General features: G+C 33.6%; 1 protein-coding gene across 1 annotated transcript; it reads left to right on the forward strand.

Annotated features, from left to right (window-relative positions):
- The first annotated feature begins 1111 nt into the window (after positions 1 to 1111).
- Positions 1112 to 25555, forward strand: LOC140444201 (juvenile hormone esterase-like). The gene is made up of 11 exons (XM_072535933.1): positions 1112 to 1183; positions 2270 to 2410; positions 7996 to 8127; positions 9318 to 9471; positions 11021 to 11206; positions 12725 to 12924; positions 16793 to 16934; positions 20465 to 20634; positions 21351 to 21480; positions 21600 to 21738; positions 25338 to 25555. The coding sequence occupies exons 1-11, from the start codon at positions 1130 to 1132 to the stop codon at positions 25522 to 25524; spliced, it is 1635 nt and encodes a 544-aa protein (XP_072392034.1). The 5' UTR covers positions 1112 to 1129; the 3' UTR covers positions 25525 to 25555.

Raw genomic sequence — 25555 nt, forward strand, 5'->3', positions numbered from 1 at the left:
AGGATGGATGAATCAAAAATTGTCCACTTGGAACCAACACCATATCTAAGTGGACAAAAATGTTATCGGAAAAAATTGGAATAGACACAAAAAAAACATAAAATAACAAACCATTCTCATCGATTTTCAGCTGTGTTAGTCTTGTTCAAGCAAGGTGTATCTGAACAGGAGTTAATTAAATTAACGGGTCACTCAAATGCAAGCTCTCTAAAATCATATATGCAGCTGGATTCACCACCAGTTGATCTAAAATCTCAGAACAACAAATGAAGCTGGACCTTTGAGTTCCCAAATGCTATAGGTCAATAATACACAAAATCATGCTTTGGTAGAAAAAAATGGCCAAACTACTATAGCTTTTAATATTTGTACATTTACATTTAATGCAAAATCACTCGACTGATGTCTCGTTATTTAACTGTCAAAATTTAATTCACGAAAATTGACAGGCAACAAATATTGCCGGCAAAATTGTCTCTCTTATGATATTATATACGATTATTGATCTCATGAGAATTGTAAAACTTAGCAAAAATAGCGCAACGTTTATTTATTTAACAGCTTCGTGATAACCGACTTTATTTGAGGAAAAATGCAAAAATTGTATACAGAAGCTGCTCTCTTTACCTTTAAAACGTATTTTGAGTTTGTCGATTTGATTAAAAGATATTGAATTTTTACCGTCGAGTTGCTACACATTTTATTTAAAATTGAAAATCACCGGTCGCTCCAAGCGTTGTTTCTGAGAGAACGATTTATTCTACACAAAAAGTGCTAAAAAACGTTTTCGTTGAAAGTCATTTCATATTTGAAACACTTTTTTCTACGACGTAGAGATTCCTGGTAACTCGATGATTTCAGTTTCACGTCTACGATGGGGATTTTAGGGAAAAATCCGCGGATATTACTGGCAAATAAAATTTAAATTTTAAAGGAGTGAAAAATTGTTTTAAAATAATTATCAAGCTAGCGAATAAAACCACATATTAATAAATATTTCAAAAATCCTTTGCTAAGTGGATACCAGCACTACCGATGTGATAACATCATCTCTATCAGATAACAAACGAAAATAAGTACTTTAAAATCTATTTTAGATTCGTTTGAAATCAGTAAGTAATCAACAACCATGATTTATGTACACCTGATATTAATATTGTTGAATACTTTTATAATTATCACTGTAAGTACAGGAAATAATGTTTTGGTGATATTAAAACCAATTTGATCTGTAATTTCCTTGTTAATTTTGTAAGGTGTGCTTTTTGTTTACCAATATTCCTCCAGACCGCTTTGTGATTGTTTACTTTAATTTATTTTACAATGTTACGCCACACATTTTAAATATGTTTGTTGTGGTTGATTAATTAAAGTTGCTCTAGGTATAATAGGATGGAACCTATACAAATAGATTCACTAACTTACGCAGACAACTTATTTCTTTTAGAATGCAGTTACGAAAAACTGAAAACTCTAGCAGAGACTTATACGAAAAAGATAAACACTATAAAGTTACAAATAAATGAAAAAAATGGCAAGATATTGATAGTAAATACTAGATGTCGCAAAAATACGTAAAAAGGCAATATATATCATGTAATAAATAAAATTATATTCGACAAAAAATAACAAATCTGGGAGGTAAAACTTGAAAGATGGACAGTACAGAAAAACATCAAACAAATATAATAGATATGACATTGAAATATTTTGGAACGACTACTGGAAAGACCTAAATAGATAAAAATATAAATGGCGTATTAAACAACAGATAAATCAGAAACCTTTACTAGAAATAGCAGAAAGAAAATAAGGAATTGGGATGGTACTGCTACCTATTATTAAAAACCAAAAAAAAATCTACTAAGATGAAAAACAAAGCGAGGGAAAAAATAGAATTAAACAAAAAAGAAAAAAGTTAATCGAAATGCTGAAAGGCATAAACATTCAGGCGAAGAAAAAGATCCAGTTTTTTGCTTATCCGGTGGTCCAGAATCTCAATTGTAAAATAAAAATTATCACTTATATTTACTTTATTTTTATTACAAATAGTAAAAAGAGATGAAACAGCTGGACTGATACTGTCATCTAACGATAAAAACTAAAACAATTTTATTAAGACGATAGAAGAAGCAAAAAGAACAAAAAGTGATACAAAGCAGCAGAAGCAAGTGTCCAGTTACCTAGTTTTTCATGTTCTTAGTTATGTAATTAAATTGTAACCCATTTCTAATTCGTATTTATAAGTAACATTTGTTTGTATTTGTAGAAATGTGAAGATCCAGTAGTAACATTACCCTATGGACAAATACGAGGAGTTTATACCAAAACGATACGATACCGGAAACCATTTTATGCTTTTTTGCAAGTTCCCTATGCTGCACCTCCTGTGGGTAACCTCAGGTTTATGGTAAGTAAAACAAGTTGGTTAACAAAAGAAATAACATTAACAATTCTGTGGCAAATGGTCGCTAATAGTATATGCAGTATCTGTTCTAAAGCACCTCATTTGAGCAAATCGTATATAATCATATTTTTTCGCTGTAATCGTTTCAAAATATTATTAGAAATGATAATTTTATTATGCGAACACACTTCTAAAGGTGGGATAAAAAAAATGAAAAAAAAAGATGAGAATAAATAATATTTTTAAAATTCAATAAAGTAATTTTATTATTTAATTATTATTTATATTTTAAACAAATTAAATTATAATAAAATAATTTATCATTCCTGTTCTTATCGAGGCATAGTTCCTGTTTCTATGAGCTGTATGGTTTTAAAGTCTATCAGTAGGGTGCTAACCTGACTGTAGACGCCCTTTATCCGGGCTTGGGACCGGTGATCCACCTAACAAAACTGCAGGTGGAGTTTTATAGAGTATAATAGATCAGCGTGTTTGTGTCTGATTGACCTAAAGAAAGCGTTTGACCGAGTAAGACTTAAAAATGTAATCCATAATAGATTAATCTCATCTCAGAATAATAAAACAATAGGAGTCAGCAAAGAACCAACCGGATGTACAATAGAAATTGATGGCATCAGTATTAAACAAGTAATGGAAATAAAATACCTGGGAACTACGCTGTCTAGCTATGGAGACCTGGACAAAGAAGTGAGAGATCAAGTACAAAGAGCGAATAAGCTGGCAGGATGCCTTAATAACACTATATGGCGAAACAGACACATTAACACTGAGATGAAGTCAAGAATTTATAAAGCCAGTGTTAGACCAAAAATGACATATGCCTCAGAAACAAGACCCGACACAGCCACAATGCAAAGGCTACTAGAAACGGCAGAAATGAGAGTACTGAGAAGAATTGCTTATAAAGAGGAAGAAGAAGAAAAAGAAGAACATTTTTAATGAATTGAGCAATTAGAAGCCGTATTTTTAAAGATGAAGAAATTTCTGAGTAACCAAACACTCAATCTGCAAATCCGATATTCTATGGTAAAATGTTATATCCACTATATTATTTTTTATGACGCCAAAGCTTGTACTACTAATGTTGACTTAATAAGAAAGCTGCTTTTAAGATGTGGCTTTTTAAAACTATTTTAAAAATACGATGGACCGATCATATAACAAACAAAATAATGTTGGACAGAATGGAGACAAAAAATTTATGGCCACCATTAAAAGGGAAATGACAGAATATTTGGGGCACATACCTACTTAGAAATGAGAATGACTCCTTGCAGCTGTAGTTCCTGTAGCATAAGTATTTGCGACTGGACTGGGTTAAACACACAAACCTTTTTAAGAAAAGAAGAAGATAGAAAAAAAATTAAATTGGTAAATATACAGGACAAAGAATGGAAGGACTATTACAAGGAACTGTTAAGAGAACGAAGACCACAATTCATTGGAAAAGAAACAGGTGAAGACGAAGCAGATCCCAACAAAAAGAAATAGAAATAACAGATTGGGAAATGAGAAAGACCGTAAAAGCAATTAAAAATAAGAAAGCACCGGGATCTGGAGCCATCTCACCTGAGCTTATAAAGTACGGCTAAAAAAAAATTACAAATAAGGATAAAATGGATATTTCAGAAAGCCATAAATGGAGAAGAGCTCCCAAAGGAATGGACAGAGGCATATATGACATCTATATTTTAGAAATGAGATAGAAAAGGATCAGACAGGTCTCACGGCAGGAAGATCATGCATAGACCACAAATACACACTGGAACAACTGTTGGACAAGAAAAAAGCAAAAAATAGAGATATACATTTGGCATTTGTGGACCTGAGAAAGGCGTATGACTCTACCAAGGTCAGAACTATGGGAGGCAATGTACAAATTAGAAATAGAGACGGAGCTCATAGAAGCTACAAAAGCTCTGTATAAAGAAAATAAAGTGTCCATTAAAATGGGAACAAGAATCATAGAAGACTTCACCACAACAAAAGGGCTCCTGCAGGGTTGTTCCATATCTTCAACCCTATTCGTGATCTTACTAATTGTCTTTCTATTGGGAAACCGATTCTTGTCATCTTTACTACTCTATTTATTGTCATTCGGCTTATATAATCATTTCATTTTACTCTTCTATTCCTTACCCAGTTCTTGATGTTCTCCACTTGATGTCGTATATCTGTACTTCTAGCTATATCCCATAGTGCCTTACCATCAATTTTTCTAAGTGTTTTCATCTCTGTTGTTTCTAACATCCTTTTTGTCCACTTAGTCAGGTCGTGTTTCTTCCGCGTATGTTATTATTGATCTAATGATTGTTTTGTAAATTCTGCCTTTCATTTCTTTCCCGATATTTTTATTTCTCCATATTGTTTTATTCAGGCAACCTGGGGCTTTGTTTGCTCTATTTACTTGATCTTCCACTTCGTTTCGAGCTTTCCGTAGCTAGATAATGTAATTCCTAAATATTTAAATTCCATCACTTACATCATTAACTGACCTTTCAGCTCCAATTTACATCTTAGTAAATTTGCAGATTATTGTAAGTTATTTTTTTCTTATTTGGTATCCTGTTTTGATTCTTGAATCAATATCTTTGAATCAATTAAAGTTTATGTTAAATACTGTAAGATGGGATTGCAAAAGTACTATGATTTTAAGGTCAGGAGATATCTGTTTAAAATAACGATTTTTGGGTGTGAAGCAATTAATCGCAGTTTTTTGCATAAATTGTCGAAAATATCACTTTAAATAAAAATTTTACTATAAGTGATTTTTATTAAACAAAATATGAAAAGAATTTAAAAAATTTGATATTTTTCTTTCTTTTTTCGCATACATCTCAAGATGATAACATACATCTCTTAAATTTTACATGAGGCAATATTAGCTTCAAATCTTAAGAATGATTAATATCGAAAAAATATTAAACACCACAAAAAACATTTTTGTAAGTTTGTTTTTCTTTTTTTTTTCTTCATTCTTGTATGTAGGCTTTAAAGCCTCTTCATTCTTTAATAGTAGCCTCCTAAATTGTTTAAATTATCGCACAATTTTTTTCTTGGTCTGCCAATACTTCTTCGTCCATTTGGTGACTTATCTCGTGCCATTCGTACTATCCTATCCTCTGCCATTCTACTAATGTGTTAGTTCCACTCCTGTTTCCGTTTTGTGGCCCATCCATTTATGTTTTCTATATTGCATGCTCGTCTTATGTTTTCGCTTCTCTCCCTATCCAACAGACTTTTCCCTGATATTCGTCGAAGTATTTTTATCTCTATAGTTTCTTCTGGTCATCTCATTTTAGATGTGTCAGGTCTTGTCTCCGCTGTGTATGTTACAGTAGGTCTAATTGCTGCTTGACAGATTCTTGTGTTTATGTCTTGTCTTTGGTGTTTGTTCTTTCAGATTGTGTCATTAAGAGATCTCGCCAATTTACTTATTTTTAAACTTTGTTGTACTTCTTTTTCAACATCTCCGTAACTAGTTATATTTATTCCCAGATATTCAAACCTTGCTTCCTGCTTTATTATTTTCCCACTATTTGTTTTTTTCTGCTCATATTATCATATTGTATTTCTTGGCTGTGTTATTAAAGATGTGTGTTATTCTGTGAAGCTCGTCTTCTGTCTCGGCGATTAATGCGGCGTCGTCTGCATAACATAATATTTAGGTTTCTTTGTTCCCCATTCTGTAACCATGATTTTCACGTACTGCTTGTATTATTTAATCCATTATTATATTAAAGAGAAGTGGGCTTAACGATTCATCCTGTCTGACTCCGCTTTGTACTGGTATACACTCTGCCTGGGGGTTTTGAGCGCGAGGACAGGGTGGATTAAGTAGCTTCATGTCCACAGCCGGTCCCAAGCCCGGAAAAAAGAGAAGGGTTCATGCGCTAGGCTAGCATCCTACCCATTATAAAAGAAAACAAGGCTTAAAGAACCGATATAAAGCTTCGGAACCAGACGGAACCTAAGTTGACATACCACGCAAAGAAAAGGAAAACAAGAAGGAAAAATAAGCCCACAATCAGATTAGCAACATGGAACATTAATTCTTACAACAACAAAGCCCAAAAGATAATGAAAGAACTGATAAATGAAAACGGACACATTTGTGCAATCTAAGAAACTAAGAACAAAGGTAAAGGCCAAAGAGACTATAACCAATATTTTCTAGCATACAGTGGAGGCATGAAAGATGAACGAGCACGAGCAGGCGAAGGTATACTTGTTTATACAAAATTTAAAGACAACATAAATACCTGCTGTTATATCTCCAAAAGAATAATACATATAAACATCATAATGGAATACGAAAAATTAAATGTCATATCTATCTATAGCCCCGAGGCCATTTTTTGACCATAAGCTCCAGTATAAATATAATTTTAAAAACTCCAGGACACAAATCTATGATTGATTTTATAGTCACTAATAGAAAAATCCACGCAAAGCAGACTCTAGATATCCGAACTTTAAACTCAGAAGTGAAAACAAACTAGTACTTGCAAAAATAGGAACAAAAATAACACCAAAACATTTTCTTCGGGAAATTACCGAGGAAAAATCCAATATAGAATTACTGTGAAATGACTATAAGAGAAATGTACCAGAGGAGACTAGCACAGAAGATACAGCTGAAACAAATAGACGAGATCGAAGATATAAACGCGAGCTCGGAGAAAATTAAAAACAACATTAAATAACAGCAAAACAAAACAAAGAAACAACAACAGTACAGCATGGTTTAGAAAAGAAATAAAAGAGAAATGTAAAGAGAAACGAGAGGTCTCCACAAAGTACAAAACATCAAAACTTCAGAATCCCGAGACACCTATAGAAGTTTATTTTCCAATCAAACTTATTTAGACTAAAGTCAAACTAAGGACGTTTATATTCCGAAAAATGAAACTCTTTAATATGTTTTGAGTTTTCCATCTTTACGTTGTCTTTTTGTTACATGTGTCGTCAAGTGTTTCACCAAATAGAAATGGTCCAAATCAATTCCTATTCCGGTCGTTTTTTGTTTCTTTTTTAATTGTCTTTTTTATGGCACCGTATTTTGTTTCGATTAAATATTGTCCTAGTTAATTGTTTACCTCTTTATTTTTGTCAAGATTTACGTCTGATTGTATTTTTTTTTAAGGACGTGTTAGTCATTTTCAATATGTTCTCAATGGAGAAGTATCCAAGTCTTGTTTTTTAATACAGCTAATATAGATTTTTGAAAATATAAATCAAATTTATTTGTAATAAAGCTTATGTTTTTTATTTTAAACCATGTATACTAAATTAAGCTACATAGTGCAATATTTTTTTCTACTTTTACTAGTTTTTATGGTAATGCTTCCTAAAGCAATCGCTTATTTCAAATCTGCTTCTGGTCTTTAGTTGGGCAGTAGTATTAGAGTTTTATATTTATCTTACTTTATTGTAATCTTGTGTTAGCTTGTTATAAGATGATCAAACTAAATTAATTGTAGCCAAAAATTGCCACTAATCATTAATTTATTTAAAGAAATTTCTATAACTTCAGTTGTATATAAATATCATTTCTTTTTTTTTAGCCTCCTCAAACTGTACAACCATGGACTGGTATCTTAGATACTAAACAAAATAACAAAGAATGCCATCAAGTAGGAAAAACGTCACCTCACATAAGTGAAGATTGTTTGTATCTTAACGTATATACACCAGTGGTAAGTACAGTTTTTTCTGTCTTATTCGCGAAATATTTTATTTATTTAATTAACAAACCCAAAATACTCTAAGTTATCTGAATTTCACAATTTATCACAAGATCTACAATATCTTTAATAGGTATACTTGGTATATTTATATAGAATGTGTACTTGTGATTATTGTTGTATTGTTGCTCTATGTATTTTTTTTTTCATGGTGCTCATCCAAATGTCTGATGTTTCATGTTATTCTTCGTTTTTCTTTTTGTGACCATCTTGTTTATCTCATCTAAATCGTTGTAGACAAACCTTGTTTTTCCCTCTGCCTTTCTTCATGTACTTTTCTTGCTAGTCTTTAGTCATTCGTTCTGGGAATGTGAGATCGCTTCTCACTTATAACTGTATCTATGGGTTTTACTTTTTCCTAATTTAAATTTACTTGCAAGTGCAATTTTGTACTGTCGTGACAATTTGCTCATTTTAAGCTTATTTATTTATCCGTAATTTTGTTCATTTGTATTCCTCGTTTATCTTCTTTATATTAACCTTATTTTTATTGCATTTTTTCCTTGGATTCCTCTGTAAATTGGCTTAGTATTGGTTTCAACAATTGTGGAAAATTTATTTTTTTGTAGTAAGTATGTAACCTCTTTTGCCTTGAGATTTTATCTTTCTTTTTCTCCCTCTACTTGTTTCCTACTTACTAAGTGTTCTGATATCCTACCTTAAAAGTAAATGTCTTTTTTCATTGATTTGTTTGCCAGATTACTTTGTTTGACTCAGAAAATATGTTACTACTGGCTTTCTGCAATTAATTTTTTGGATCAATCATCAAAAGTTATAACAGAGAAAGAAGACACAGAATAGTAAACCAGCAAATAACCAAATGTAAAATAGAAATTGATGACATCAGTGTTGAACAAGCAATGGAAATAAAAATGGAAATAAAATACCTGGGAATTACACTGTCTAGCTATGGAGACCTGGAAAAAGAAGTGAGAGATCAAGTACAAATGCAAATAGACTAGCAGGATGCCTTAATAACACTATAGGGCAAAACAAAAACAGGCAGAATCACTTATAAAGAGGGAAAAGGAGAAGAAGAAGAAGAACGTCTGGGTCAGCAACCTTTAACTTTTCAAGAAATTATATAGAAACCAAAACCTCTCAATTATGCTATTTTGTACTATTAGTCCATGTGTTTTTAGGCCCCAGGCACAAATTCTAATTTACCTGTATTGGTTTACATCTATGGTGGAGCCTTCATACATGGATCCCTTTGGTTCGGAACATTACAACCACAAAACCCTATCGAAAAAGACGTTGTAGTGGTACTATTTAATTACAGAATAGGGCCCTTAGGTAAGTACTGACTTATTAACAAGTTTTATTTTATATTTAACGATTTGTGATTTTTGACCACAAAATTTAGATTTTCTTTTAGAGGCTATTCAATTTTCAGCTCGTAATGCTAATAAACAAAGGAAATATGATTTTAAGAAAAAAATTGTCATCTTAGTTCTTATCGGTCATAGGAAATTATTTTTTGTTAAGATTGCATATTTTTACTACATTTCCAGTGGGCTTACTTACAAGAGGTTGGCATAAAAAATTATAAGCTATAGTTAGTTTATTAACATTATTATAAATGTTTATAATATGAAAAGTCAGCACTTTTTTAAACGGTTGTTTAATTGAACCTAATTTAAATGACTTATTATTTTTTGACGTGACAACGTCTTAAATTAGGTTGTGGCTCGGAGTCACTCATGAAAAAGTGTAACGCCCGCTCACGTCTGTTACGATGAGTCACCGAACGAGAGAGAGGCCCGCCGGACCGGCGAATGCCTTGCGTCTCTCTCCCACTCAAACATGATCAGTCCGCTGCGCGCGCATATATATTTCTCCTATCATCGTCCTATCCTCAACAAAATCACTCAAATAGAAATTAGTTAAGTTTAAGTTTACATGTACAATGTTTTAGTAAACAAAATATATTTCTATACTTAGTTAAAATTTGTGCAATTCTTATTTTCATTCAATTCCTTGTTCCTATTGTGCAATTTAATAATATTCATATCAATAAATATGTTTCGAAAGAAAAATACTAAGGCGCATCTATGGAGCGGTAAATGAAAATGGTGTCTGGAGAAGACGATACAACTTCGAACTCTATAGGATATACCAGGAACCAGATATCGTAAAACACATAAAGATAGGACGTCTAAGGTGGGTAGGCCATGTTATGCGGATGGAGCAAACCGACCCAGCTAGAAAAACGCTCCTTGATAGACCTATTGGTCAAAGAAGAAGAGGAAGACCCAGAACAAGATTCCTAGATAACATCGATGAAGACATGAGAAATATGGAAATACGTGCTTGGCGGAGGAAGGCGATGGATAGGGACGACTGGAGAAAAATTCTTGGGGAGGCTAGGACCCACACAGGGTTGTAAAGCCAAAATGATGATGATATCAATAAATATTCTACCGAGAAAAAGACGTTGTCACGTAAAATCTTCGCCCGTAAAACCGACTTTACAGGCAACCGATTTTTTTTTTATATTAATAAATAGTTTAAATTTCGTACTAATTTCTGTTACTTTATGCACTAGGCTCTCGAGACTTTTGCAATTATAAGAGAATATCACCATATCATCCCCACAGCTGAAAATATTTAAATTATCCCTGTTTGTACACATACCTTCATCTGATTCTGATTTAATTCTGATACAGTTTTAATGTGTTTGTTATATATGCAATTTTTTTAAGGACTTCTATTCAATTTTTATATTATGCACTCTAGACAAAAATTTTATATTATGCACTCTCGAAAACTTTATTTTGACTGATACTGATATTCTATGAAACAAACATTTGAAAACATTCAAATTTAAATATTTGCATTTAAGGATTTCTGTCAACTGAAGATGATGTTATAGAAGGAAACATGGGATTAAAGGACCAATTGTTTGTTTTAAAATGGGTCAATGAAAATATACACCTATTTGGTGGAGATTCTAATAAAGTAACTATAATGGGACAGAGTGCAGGAGCAGCTTCAGTAACCTACCATATTTTAAGTCCGCAATCTAAAGGTAAAGTACACAGGTTCTTTTTCTAGAACACAAACTGCTTTTAAGCTGCACTTTAATAAAAAAATCGATAAAGGGAAGTTATTAAGTAGATTTATACTGCATTTTAAATTAAACCATCAAAACTTTAAGATCACTACAATAAACTAGATTTCCTGCTTATGTCCTACTCTCGCCGTACTATAGGTATGCCACTTTTCTTTTTATTTTTCTTTGAAGGTTTTTCACACATCTTTTTCAAACTTTATGAGGAGCCTAAACTTTGTCTTGATCATTAAGTTTTAGTCAAAAGTATACAAAATATGCTTTCTTCGCAAAGTCTGTTATAATAAGTGATTGCTTGTAACACTTTTTATTCGCCATAGATCAAACAAAAAGTGGGAAGTGAATTTCTGCACGTTAACGAGGCCATATTACAAAATTATTGTGTCAACAAAATTTTAATAATATTAACTTAGTAAGCCTTATTTTACATAAACTAGAATATATCTATCTATCTATAGCCCAAAATCTATTCATGTGTTGAATATAGGCCTCTCCCATTTGTCTACATTTGTCTCTGTCTTCTGTTTGTCTTTTCCACATTGAACCTGCGCTTTGCTCAATGTCATTTTTCCATCTCATTTGCGGTCGACCTCTTGACTTTTTGCAGTATATGGTCTCCAGCGGCTAATTTCTTTATTCTATCTTCCATCCTGATATCTTTCGTTATGCCCAGCCCATTTCGTTGCGCCGAGCTTTCGACATCCTCTTTAATGTCTTCTTCAGGGTTTTCGAGGTCTCAGTCTCCCGAGCCACCAGACACTACGACACTGATCACTAATCAATGCATAACTGGTGCTGGGAATAGAGGACTGGTCATTTATACCTTCGATGGTGACGTGGCTTGGGTGAATGATGGCGTGAGGGCCAACGTGGAATTGGCGCCGGGAATGGCGCGAGGATTGGCGCGGGAGTTGGCGCGAATATTTTTGACAGTAGGATTTTAATTGACGGGTGACCCGTGACCGTTTGCAGTGTTTTACAATATTTCAAAATAAAAATCTAATTGTTATCTGATTCATATAATCACCTAATATAATGAATATTGAATTTACATAATCTTACTTAGATTGTTGTCTTAAAATAAAATCTTTTATTTCAAATGTAGAGGGTTAGGAGATTTATAAGTAGATAGATTAAACTAAAAATTTAATTCAAATGAATAATTTACAATGCGTTAAAGAATACGCAAAAAAAGGATTGAAGAGAAATAGAACCAATATGGTACAAATAATACTGAGGGTGATATTTCTACACAGTGAAAAGAACCAATCAATAAAGTAAAATGTAAACAAATGCAGGGTTAGATAATTAATTTACAGCATACTTTCACATACAAAAACTGCTTATAAATAAAAATTACAGAAAGCAGATTTGATGACTATAAAAAACAGTCTTTCATATCTTTTATTGTGCCATATATTTATTTATCTTCAGAGAAGTTTGTTTAAGTAGTTTTCCAATCTTTTCAAATTGCAGGTTTATTTAGAGCAGCTGTAGCTGAAAGTGCTTCGGCACTATGTACCTGGGCCTACCAAAGAAACGCGAAACAAACAGCTTATGGGCTAGCTTCAGAGATAGATCCCAATTTTGGAATGAATCGATCATCTGCTGACCTGCTTGAGTTCTTGCAAAGTGTTGATGTTAGTAAGATAGATAGTACTGCAGATAAATACAAGGTAAATAAGTATATTGTTTATTTTTGTCAACTTTAAAGACAAATAGTTTTTAATATAATATTTTTTTGTTAGTATAACAAGAATTTGGCTGTTTACATAGTTTTCAAACTACTTGATTGCAGCACTTCTATATTATGTACCATATTTATTGAAAATAAACCATAATTTTATTTTGAACATTACTGTTTATTTTTATTATTGAAGTTAATGAGTTAGAGTAGATCTTAGATTATTCAGTTATTTAAGTTACTTCTCTCTAAAAACGATAAATAAAAGTGTATTAGTGACTACCTCGCTATTAGGTAATGGAAAATTCTATATCGCTCTCCATATGTACAAACGAGCCTAAGACTTAATGCATAAATTTGAGTGGTTTTTAGATATGTCCTACATGATGAGCTAGCCAAAACTAACTTCCACGCTAGTACTGAAGAAAGATCAAACATTTCTAAAAGGAATTATTTATTTTATAACTTAATCCAAGTATTTCGATCGACAAACCGGCAAATCCATAACAGTAAATCCACGAAGAAGTTCTCTGACAGACCACCAGGAGTCGATCTACGATTGGCTCCACCTCATCTTGGACCCTTACTTCTTAGGCAGTACCCTAAAGCAAGGCTCTCTCTTCCTAATTAAAATCTTTTTTAACTCATTCTAGAGAAAAACAACTAAAATAGACAGTCATCGCTCTTGGTCGTCTCAGACCTTCACGGGTTCACCTAGAGTTCTCTACATTCGGGAAGCTCATTCACCTACCCTTGCTTCCCTAGACTCTGTCATTATTGTCATCACCCAGTCCTTTACGTTTACTGCTGGACATAGGCTTCCTCATTTTTGTCCATTGTGCTCCATCATGAGCATCTTTCATCCAATTTCTTGACATTTTCTTGAGATCGTCAGTTTAACGAGTAGGGGGTCTTCATCTACTTCTTTTGTCTAATCTCGGCCTTCACCCAAGCAATCTCTTTGTCTACCAGTAACTCCTGTTCTTCGTCTTAAGTCTTCATCTCTAACTCGATCACGAAGCGATATACTCAGAATTGACCTTTTCACTTTTCTCTGAGCTATTTGCAGCGTTTTACAAGTTGTCATAGTTTCAGCACCATAGGTCATCATAGGTAACACACATTGGTCAAATGTTTCACTTTTTAAAGTAATTGGTATATCATCATCATCATCCAGCCCCGTTTTCACATCCATTGTTGGATATAGGCCTCCTCCAAACCTCTCCAGTTCTCTCTATCTCTAGCTGCTGCAACCCAGTTTGTTTCTATTCTCCTTAGGTCGTCGGTCCATCGGGTGGGTGGTCTGCCTCGACTTCGCTTGTCGGCTCTTGGTCTCCACTCCAATAATCTCTTCGTCCATCTTCCGTCTTCCATTCTAGCAACATGTCCAGCCCACCTCCACTTTTGTTTATTGATTCGCAGTATAATATCGTCAACGCCAGTTCGCCGGCGTATCTCCTCATTTCTCACGCGATCTTTCAAGGTCAGACCCAGCATTGATCTCTCCATTCGCCTTTGTGTTACCCTCAGTTTTTCGGCAGTAGCTTTCGTTAAAGTTAGGGTCTCTGCTCCGTAGGTCAAGACTGGTAGGATGCATTGGTTAAATGCCTTCCTTTTCAGGTGAATTGGAGTATTTGTTTTAAAATGTCTCTCATCCTTCCATATGCCGCCCATCCCAACGTGATTCGTCGATTTAGCTCGCAGGTTTGGTTGTCTCTGGTTATTCTGATTTCATGACCCAAGTATGTGTATTTATCGATTAATTCTACCTTGTTGTTATTGATCTGTATCTCTTCGCTGGGAACCATATTGGTCATCATTTTGGTTTTCTCGAAATTTATCTCCAGCCCAGTTTCTTGTAGTACGTAATTCAGTTCTTGGAGCATGTCTTTGATCTCTCCCAGATTATCTGACAGAAGCACGATATCGTCCGCAAAACGTAGATGGTTTAATCTTTCTCCATCGATGGATATTCCTTTCTGTTGCCATGTTAGTCTTTTAAATGCATACTCCAGGACGGTAATGAACAGCTTTGGTGACATGGTATCACCTTGCCTGACTCCCCTTTTTATCTTTATCTTATTAGTTGCTGAATGTAGACTTATGGTTGTTGTGGCATTTTCATATATATTTTTAACTATATTACAATATCTGTGGTCGACCCTGCAATCTTGTAGTGCTCTTAAGATGGACGGTAATTCCACTGTATCAAACGCCTTTTTAAAGTCTACAAATATCAATGCCAAGGGACGGTTATATTCGTTAGTTTTTTCTATCAGGGTTTTTAGGCACTGCAGGTGATCGTTTGTGCCGTAATTAGGGTGGAAACCGGCTTGTTCCCGAGGTTGGTAAAAATCCAGCTTTGTCTCTAATCTGTTCGTTATTATTCGGGTGTATAATTTATAAAGATGGTTAAGGAGACTGATTGGTCTGTATCTTTCCAGGTCTGCTATATCTCCCTTCTTGTGTAAGAGTACAGTTATTGAATTATTCCACTTTGTTGGGATATTTTGATTCCATAGACATAGATTAAAGAGCTTTTGAATTTTGGTTATCAGTACTGAGCCTCCTATCTTTATTGGAGAAATTGGTATATCACTTTTAAAGATATTCTTGAATTTTCCATAGGCTGTCCACGCTAGGTTTATTCTTTTTTGTAGTTCGCATGTTTAGTTGTCTCTTGTGATCTTTATTTTGTGTCCAAGGTATATGTATTTTTCCACCAGTTCTACTTCGTTATTTCCAATATTGATATTGTCGCTAGTTACTGGGTGTATTATAAATTTTTTTTTGGAGATACTTATTTTAAGACACACACTGGCACACACTAACTGAAGTTAATGTAGCATTGTACATAATATCTTCTTGAGGTTGTCCGAGAACAAAACTATGTCGTCTGTGAATTTTAAATTTGTTAATCTTCTACAGTCAATGTTCAGGCCTTTCTCTTCCCAGTTAAGTTTTTACAAGCATATTTTAGTACTTTGGTAAACAGTGTAAGCGATAAGATATTACCTTTTCGGACCCCTCTGCCGATTGGGATATGATCCATGTTTTTATGTAGTTTCACAGACATAGTTGCTTTCTTGAATGTATTGTAAATTAACCTTGTATATCGATAGTCACTGAGGCATACTTGTAGTGCTTACAGTATTTTGTCAAATTCTCCCATGTCAAAGGCTTTATGGAAATCTACAAAAGCCAGAACGAGTGGTCGATTGTATTTGATAGTCTTTTCTATTACCGTTTTAATGCTCTGTAGGTGATCATTTGTTCCAAATCAGGTACGAAATCCCGCTTGCTCTATTGGCTGGAAGAAATCAAGTTTTTTCTAAAGACAATCCGTTAGTATTCTTGTAGTAGGTGACTAAGAAGACTTAGTTTATATAGGTCTTTAGTTTTCTCAATCATGGGGGTCTATTTTTTGTACAATATCATTACCTCAGAATTGTGCCATTGGTGTTTATTTCTACACCTTAAGAAGCCCCACGAAGAAGAGAGCTTGGTTGATAAAAACATATATTATAAAATCATATAATCATATATGATTCATAAAAAATAAACTTTATATTTAAGTAAACTAATTAAACTTAACTAGTTGTTAGTTAACTGATGTTATTATTTATCCCTCAACAACTTTACTTTTCGAATTCATGTCTCTAGTTTCTTATTAAAACCAACTTTAATAACAAAAAAGGAACAATCTACAAATTTAAACTTTACTACTCGTTAATGAGTGAAATGTCTTGCCGGCACATTGTTTCAAACCTTGTTTGAATTTAGCTTTTCTAAATTTGGATTAATTAAAAAATAAAAGTCTTTGGTAATATTTAAAAATACACAATGTTTTTTTGTTCTAGGAATTCGCACCTGTAATAGAAACCCTTCATCCCGATGCTTTTATCACAGAACCAATGTATGAAACGATCAAACGCGGTAATATTAATAAGGTTCCACTGTTAATTGGATATTGTTCGGAAGAGCAGATTCTCCACGCGAACGGTAATGTATTTTTTTTAATTCTAATAATTTGCGTAAAAATAGCAGGTTTTTGAATAAAAAAAATGAAACTATATTTGCTAATATCAAAAAGTTATTCAATTGATTTATTATATTAAAAATACCAAAATTCTGCATCGTAGCATCTTTATAGCAAACTAATTTTAGATTATATTTTATAATTTGTTTATATGTATTTTAATACAATGGCTGTCACCATAAGAGTGTTAGGGAAGTTCCCCAGGTGCCAAAGTAAAAAATGCTTTTAAAACAATATTTATTCATACAAATGGTTAATAATAAAAAGTAAGTTTACATTCTTACAAATTTTTTTGAAAAAAATAGCAAGATCACGGGTGATCCTAATGGCACTGCAGTAACATATTACACATGTATGTGCCACTAGTATCACCAGTGATCGTAAACAACTTAATGCTTTTTAGTAAAACATGTCACACAGTAAAGTTTTTCACAAACATTACAAAATGTAGAAATAAGTTTGGGTTTCTTTTGAGCTTCTTTACTGCCTTTTGTTGCAACTTTTTAGTGTCACTTTGATTACAACGTTTTCTCTTTTTCCTATTGTTTGTAGTTTTAGCATTAACTGTAACAAGCATATACTTTACAGTAGTAAAAGGTTCAGGCATCGTACTTTAATTCACTAAACTAAAGATTCCTTTGTTGTAGTCTATAATTGCTTCGGGTTTAATTTTAGCTACACCATTTTTCTTATGCTTACCTGTCTCTTTCATGTCGATTCCATGTTTGGTCGTCAAAAAGAGGACATTAAGTTTATCGTGTCATTTGCCTATAACAGTGCAATCACGATGTTCCTTTCCAATTATCTTTCCTTTTTTAATTTTGCGAAAAGTATATATTCTGGAATATATTTTTTGTTTTTACGTAGTGTCCCTAATAAGTGACTATTAGTTCTAATAATTGTTTTGCTAAAGGCACAGACATGTAGTAATTATTATCGGGTATTACAACTCCTCCTTTTTGTAGATAGTCTTTTGCTAAATCTAGTACAATTTTTCCCGATAAATCCTTCCCCTTCTTAGCCATTTTGCCGGTAAACATAATTATTTTTAGAGTCTAACCTGCAGGATTACATAATTTAAACAGTTTCAAGCCAATCATAGTGGTGACGCTTTAAATTTATATCATCATCATCATCAGTAGCTCGTCAACCCTTTCTGGGTCCTGGCTTGTTCTAGGATTTTCCGCCATTCTGTTCTGTTCCTTGCTTTGTTTTTCCAGTTGGTAATCTTAAGTGTTTTCAGTTGTTCCATTTGTTCCATGTATCTTAGTTTGGGTCTTCTCTTTGACCTTCTCCCTACCGGTGTTTGCCTCATTATATGTTTTGGTATTTCAGTCTCCAACATCCGTTCAACATGGCCCATCCAGCGCAGACGTCCGATCTTTAGGTATGTTAAGACCTCGGGTTCATTGTATGCTGTGTATAGTTCAAAATTTGAAGGTATATATTATTTGAAAAGGGCTTAACAATCAACGCAAAAAAAAAACAAAATGGATGGTGGTCGAAAAAATTAATATCGAAGACTCAGTGCTAAGATTAGATAACAAAATCCTGGAAAGGGTGGAACACTTTAGATATCTGGGTAGCTGGATTGACTGCAGGGTTGAAAGTGACGAGGAAATTTCGACCAGAATAGAACTCGCACGGAAAAACTTTACAACTGGCGTTCTGTATTATGCAGTAGAAGTCTGTCGTTGACCACACGTCAAAGAGTATTGAAGTGCTACGTCTGGTCCACTTTGTTTTATGGATGTGAAACCTGGACAACAAAAATAAAAAATCTCAACAAATTAGAAGCGTTTGAGTTATGGTGTTACCGTCGCATACTCAGAATCCCGTGGACAGCACACATATCTAACGAACGCGTGCTAGAGACCGTGCACAAAGAGCGAGAATTGATCAACATCATTAAAATGAGAAAGGTCCAATACTTTGGTCATATAATGAGAGGACCTAAATATCGCTTACTCCAGTTAATCATTCAGGGCAAAATCGAAGGAAAACGTTGGGTCGGAAGAAAACAACTGTCCTGGCTGCGTAACATTAGACAATGGACAGGTCGAACGGTCGAGGAACTGTTTCATCTAGCTGCCGACCGAGAATCATTTCATCAGCTTGTCAATATGACGATAGCCAACGCTTGAATACAAGCACGGCACACAAAGAAGAAGAAGATTATTTGAAAAGTAGTCTTCCTCGAAAAGAAATCATACTTTCATTAACAAAATTTGTTGGTTGGCCCATGTCCTGGCCCATAGCCAGGATTACATTGTTGGGCAAAACGTAAGTAGCCGTGTTATCAGCAAAATGTAAGAATCTCAAAAAAAGCTGAAATCTGTTTCTCCTCATTACAGAAGAAATAAAAGTAAAATTATATAATGTTGATTTACTCCAATAAATAATCAGCAATTTTGGAAAGCTTTGCAATTCCCATATACATAACACAACTCAAAAATTTTAAAATTTCTTTTTTATTGATAGGTTTCCATGCATGAATTCTGAATGATCTGCACATTGTGCATTTTTTACTCGCGCAGCATTTTTGTTAGTCTCCTCTAAAATAAGTTGTAGAATTTCATCATCGATCAGATTCCTGTATACATGAAAAGATTGATTGTTGTGCATTTTAGTCTAATAAGCTTGAATCACTGTTACATTTATCTTCTTTGTCAGATTCTTCTTCGTTACTTGATTTGTATTCTAAACCAGATAACAAAAATTCATAAGAATCCTCCTCCTCTAGCAATTGGAGCAACTCCTCCTCTGTCAACTTTTTATTTTTATTTGGCATACACTGCGTTTTACTTGTACTTGGAAAATTATCCATGATCTAAAAGACAATTTCCAATTTAAAAAAGTAACTTTACTAGCACCATTTTTCATTAATTAAATCATTCATTAAGCAAAATCAGTTGAGGATATGTAAAATAAATACTGTAATATTCAATAAATTCTATGAATTTGTGGACGGCAATAGCTCAGCGGCAAGATACTGGCTTCGTAAGTCAGAGCGCTCGAGTTCGAATCTCGGCACCAACAACGATATTTTCATATCTAAAATATGTATCGCGCCTAACAAAAGAACATAAGCAAGCTATGGGTTCCTAGTGTGCCACAGTAAAACTATTTGAGCGTCCTCACAGTGCCGACCGTTATAATAATTCTGAAACTTAAATACGCACTTAAATACGAGAGTAACACCGGTGATCCTAATGGCACAATTAATTGTAATCTGTTAGTTAGGATCGCCGGTGATCCTTGTGGCAGCTAATGTGTTAAAAACGATTTTCGAATTTGAAATGAAAACGTCAAAATAGACGTATTTTCAATTGAAATTATTGTTTTAAATTGTAATTAATTTACATCAAAATAGTAGATTACATTAGCATGCCACAGTAAAATACTATCAGGGTCATATTAAGAAGAAATCATCTTTAATCATAATTTACACGATGTTCTTTTTAATCTTCACAAAATTTTATAACTATTATAGATATGGCGAATTGGAAAAAATATATTGAGAGGAATTATCGTGATCCTAAACATCTGGTTAATCAAGATATGAACGTCCAGGATGTGAAGAAATACGAAACTATTGGAAAGCAAATTCAAAACATCTACACAAGTGGTTCATTGGCAGATGAGCCGGGAAAAGCAATTCAGGTAACAAGTGTTTAAACATGTATTAAGTTTCTAATTGTTTTGGTCTGTTATAACGTTTGCATTTAATCTCACTATACGTTTTTACTCTTTATTTATATTTCGTTAGACATACGACTAAATCTAAGAAATTATTCACTAGATTACTCTAAAAATATTTCGTTTTAAAACAGTTTTTTTAACCCGGGACTAGACACGTGTCAGTCGAAAGGACAGATTTGTGATAAATTTTAAAATGACGCCCCTGGAATGCTCCAAACGGTTTTCTCCTTACCGACTGCTGTTATATTATTTGGCCTTTGAGAGATACAGTTTAATATTTTTGTAGTCGGTGTTTTAACAAATTTTTAAATTTCCCCGTTAACACCCTGTATCTTTCTTAATATAAACATTTTATTAAAGCAAGTTGACTCAAATCGTAATATATTTAAGTGCAGAATCTACGGTTTCTTTTTGTACAATTACTTAAGGAATACCCTGTATATGCCGAGAACATACTTCCCGGCTTTGTACTGAATGCTATAAAAGCCAAGAATAAATGAAAAATTGTTACGTTAGTTTACAATTAAAGATTTTTGGTTTATATTTAAGTTCTACTTGTTTTTTTTTTTGTTTTTTGGCTCATGTAATGCCTGGTTTAAAATGCCGTTGTTTAGATCAATGACTAAAAAGATTAGTTAAATGTCTAAAAAATACTTATTTATTTTTTATATTTGCAGTACAGCAGTGACAACACTTACATTCGGCCTGTAATACGTTTTGCCGAACTGCAGTCCTGGCTTACCGATGTATTTTTATACCAGTTTTCGTATCATGGTATAATAGGTAATAATAATGCGACAGTCGATGGTAAATATCATTTTGTTTTTGTATATTAACTAAAATTTTTAGTCAGTGCTGCTGTAATTGTTTACGTCCATCTTAAACAAAGACATCAAAGTCTTTTTATTGTTACTGTATATTTTTAGGAGTTCCAGGTAGAGTTGCACACGCTGAAGACGTGAGATATTTTTGGACGTATTTCAAAAACTACAGTGAATTTCCCAAAGAAGATGTCAAAACTGTAGATCGATATTTAGGATTGATAACTAATTTTATTAAATATCTGTAAGTAAAACATAGTAGTAAAATGTTTATTATTGTTTAAAAATATCAATAACACAAAGCTAAAAAGCAAGTAAAGCGGCGGGATCTCTTAATGACACAATCTGGAAGAACAAACACCTAAGACAAGACACAAAAACAAGAATCTATAAAGTTGCAATTAGACCTATATTAAAATACACGGCGCAGACAAGACCTTACACATTTAAAACAAGACGACTACTAGAAACAACAGAAATAAAAGTACTTCGACGAATATCAGGGAAAAGTCTGTTGGATAGGGAGAGAAGCGAAAAGATAAGAAGAGCATGCAATATAGAAGACATAAATGGATCGATGACAAATCGGAAACAGAAGTGAAACGAACATTAGTAGATTAGCAGAGGATAGGATAGTACGAATAGCATGAGATAAGTCACCAAATGGACGAAGAAATATTTGCAGATCAAGAAAAAGATTGTGCGATAATTTTAACAATTTAGGAGGGTATATTGAAGAAGAAACAGGCTTTAAATCATACATACAAGAAGAAATAATAAGAAAAATATGATGCAATATGACATCTAAAAACTCTGGTAATACTTAATGTCTATTTGGGTCACGCCAGATATATCCTAAAGTTCATTCAAGTGTACGCCCCTACTACAGGACATCCAGACGAAGAAGTCCAAATATTCTACGACCAAATATCTTGTGCAATCAAGGAAAATCCTGGCAACTTCTTAATAATAGGTGGTGATTTCAACGCCAAAATAGGCACTAAGGAAGACCCCTCTGAAATAATATTGAGAAATTTTGGAAGCGAAGGCAGAAATGATAGAGGCAAACAACTACTGACTTTCCTTTTGGAAAACAATCTTTATCAAATGAACAGCTTCTTTAAAAAGAAAAAACACAGAAGATGGACATGGGAAAGTCCTGATGGAAAAACAAGGAACGAAATCGACTATTTCTTAACAAACAAAAAAGAATTATTTAAAGACGTAAATGTGCTAAACCAGTTCAGTACAAGCAGTGATCATAGGTTAGTAAGAGCTAAAATAACGATATCAACCGAAAAAGAAAGACTCAAAATGATAAATAAGAAACAACCAAAGAAATGGACAAAACCAACTAATATTCAGGAGTTCGAAAAATATATTGGTAATTCATTGAAAGATACCACAACAGCAGACATCAATACATTAAACAAACAAATAGTCACCACAATACAACAGGCTTAAACTAAATATTGTCCGACAAGCAAAAAAGATGAAAAACTGAGTCAACCCACGAAAACCCTTATAGAACTAAGGCGACAAATGAAAGGAGATAACACTACAAGCAAAGAAGCGATAAATCAAATAAATAAGACGATCACAAAGGCAATAAGAAAAGACATAAGAAACGACAATGTAGAAAAAACAAAACAGCAATAGAGTAAAATAAGAACATGAAAGTTTTGAAGAGGAGCGTACAAAAGGGGAAAATAGAAATTAACAAACTGAGAAACAGCACTGGAAAAGAAACAACGAACAGAGATGAAATATTAAGAATAGTCGAAGAGTTCTACACAGAGTTATATAGATCAAGAAAAAAAGATAACAATACGGAACCTCCAATTACACTAAAACCTGGGGTATTAAACCAAGGATCAGATTTAATGCCCGATATAACAAAATGAAGAAAATGAAAAATAATCGAACCCCGGGTGAAGATGGAATAGTATCAGAAGCACTAAAAATTGGAGGGGATGTATTACTTGAAAAAATTAAACAACTTTTCAATATCTGCCTTCACAGCGCCAATATTCCAACAGACTGGAACAACGCTACTATGATTCTATTACACAAAGCAGGAGATAAAGCAAATTTAGAGAATTACAGACCGATTAGCCTCCTCAGCCATATATATAAGTTGTTTACGCGAATACTATTTAAGAGAATGGAAAGAAAATTAGAGACTTATCAACCAAGGGAACAGGCAGGATTCCGAAAAAGTTCCGGAACAAATGACCATCTACAATGTATAAAAACCCTAATAGAGAAAGCAGTGGAATACAATAAACCTCTAGTTCTAATATTTATCGATTTTCACAAAGCCTTTGACACAGTTGAGCTAAGCAAAATATTACAGGCGCTTAAAGAATGCAGGCTAGATTATAGATATACTAAATTATTATACAAAATATACCTGCAGGCAACAACCACTGTCAGATTACATACTAACAGTAATCGCATAAAAATAGAATGGGGGGTTAGACAAGGAGACCCAATGTCACCTAAACTTTTTAATACGGTGCTAGAACATGCTTTTAAGAATTTGGATTGGATGACAAAGGGAATAAAAATAGATGGAGAATATCTAAACAACTTACGTTTCGCCGATGATATACTTATAATAGCTGAAGATCTAGGTATGGCAAGAGAGATGGTACAGGAACTCGTTGTGGCTACAGAAAGTGTAGGTTTAAATATAAATATCTCGAAAACAAAAATCATGACCAATTTGGTACCCAACCAGAACATCAGTATTGGTGGAAAAGAAATAGAACTCGTAGATAGATATAAATACCTGGGACATGAAATTATGATTGGCAGGGATAACCAGACTCATGAACTGAAGAGAAGAATCGGCCTTGGGTGGGCAGCATTTGGAAAACTGAGAGAAACTTTTAAAAGTGAGCTGCCCACATGCCTAAAGAAAAAGGTATTTGATCAGTGCGTCCTCCCAGTCTTGACGTACGGAGCAGAAACACTTACCTTAACAAAAGCAGCAGCTACCAAACTGAGAGTCACGCAGAGAAGAATGGAGCGGTCCATGTTAGGAATAACTCTGCGAGATAGAATAACCAACGAAGACATCAGGAGAAGAACCGGAGTGACAGACATTATCGAGAAAATAGCCAGACTAAAATGGAGATGGGCAGGACACATAGCCAGAATGACAGATGGGCGATGGACAAAGAGGTTATTGGAATGGAGGCCAAGGGAAGACAAGAGAAGCGTCGGTCGACCACCTACAAGATGGACTGACGATTTAAGAAGACTCAATAAAACTGGATGAGAGCGGCGCAAGATAGACGAGGTTGGAAACATGAGGAAGAGGCCTATGTTCAGCAGTGGACTCTTGAGGCTGGATGATGATGATGATGATTTGGGTCACTTGAAATGAAATAAAATTGAACGTATCAATTTCTTTAAACGTAAAACTGTTGACCAGTATATACTGGTTAATGGCGTATCTATAACGTAGAATGTAAAAAGTGGAATAAAGATCGCAAACTTAATATTAAAATAATATGTGTGCCAGTGGTGATGGATGTAATCCTAAAAATTACCGTGTTAAATTGCAATTAATCTGCACATAGAGAAAAAAGAAAAGCGACGAAGAACACATAATAAAACCAGAGGGAAACCTTACCAGATCAACTAATGGCAAACAACCAATAGGTAGTCACGAACAGATGTGAAAAGCAACCAATAATACCGAATGATCCTAAAATATAAATCTGTTGATAATAGTACTTATTTTTTAGAATCCAGATGTAATAAATATTGTTATTTACATTAGTATTTATAAAACTTGCAAAAATATTGTAACAAACCTTTTTTTTTTCGTAGGAATCCTACGCCACAAAACGAAGAAATTTTTGAAAATGTCCTGTGGCCCAAGTTAACTAGTACTGAGATGCATTATTTGGATATTGATAAGAGTTTAATGGTAAAACGACACCCAAGAGAGTTTTCTTACCAGAAATGGGTTGATATATACAATGAATATGCTACCGGGACACAAATAACTTATTAAATTATTTGAAATAAATAAACTCTCAAAAGTA

The sequence above is a fragment of the Diabrotica undecimpunctata genome, chromosome 6 (assembly GCF_040954645.1).
Source record: "Diabrotica undecimpunctata isolate CICGRU chromosome 6, icDiaUnde3, whole genome shotgun sequence".
Taxonomy (NCBI): Eukaryota; Metazoa; Arthropoda; class Insecta; order Coleoptera; family Chrysomelidae; genus Diabrotica; species Diabrotica undecimpunctata.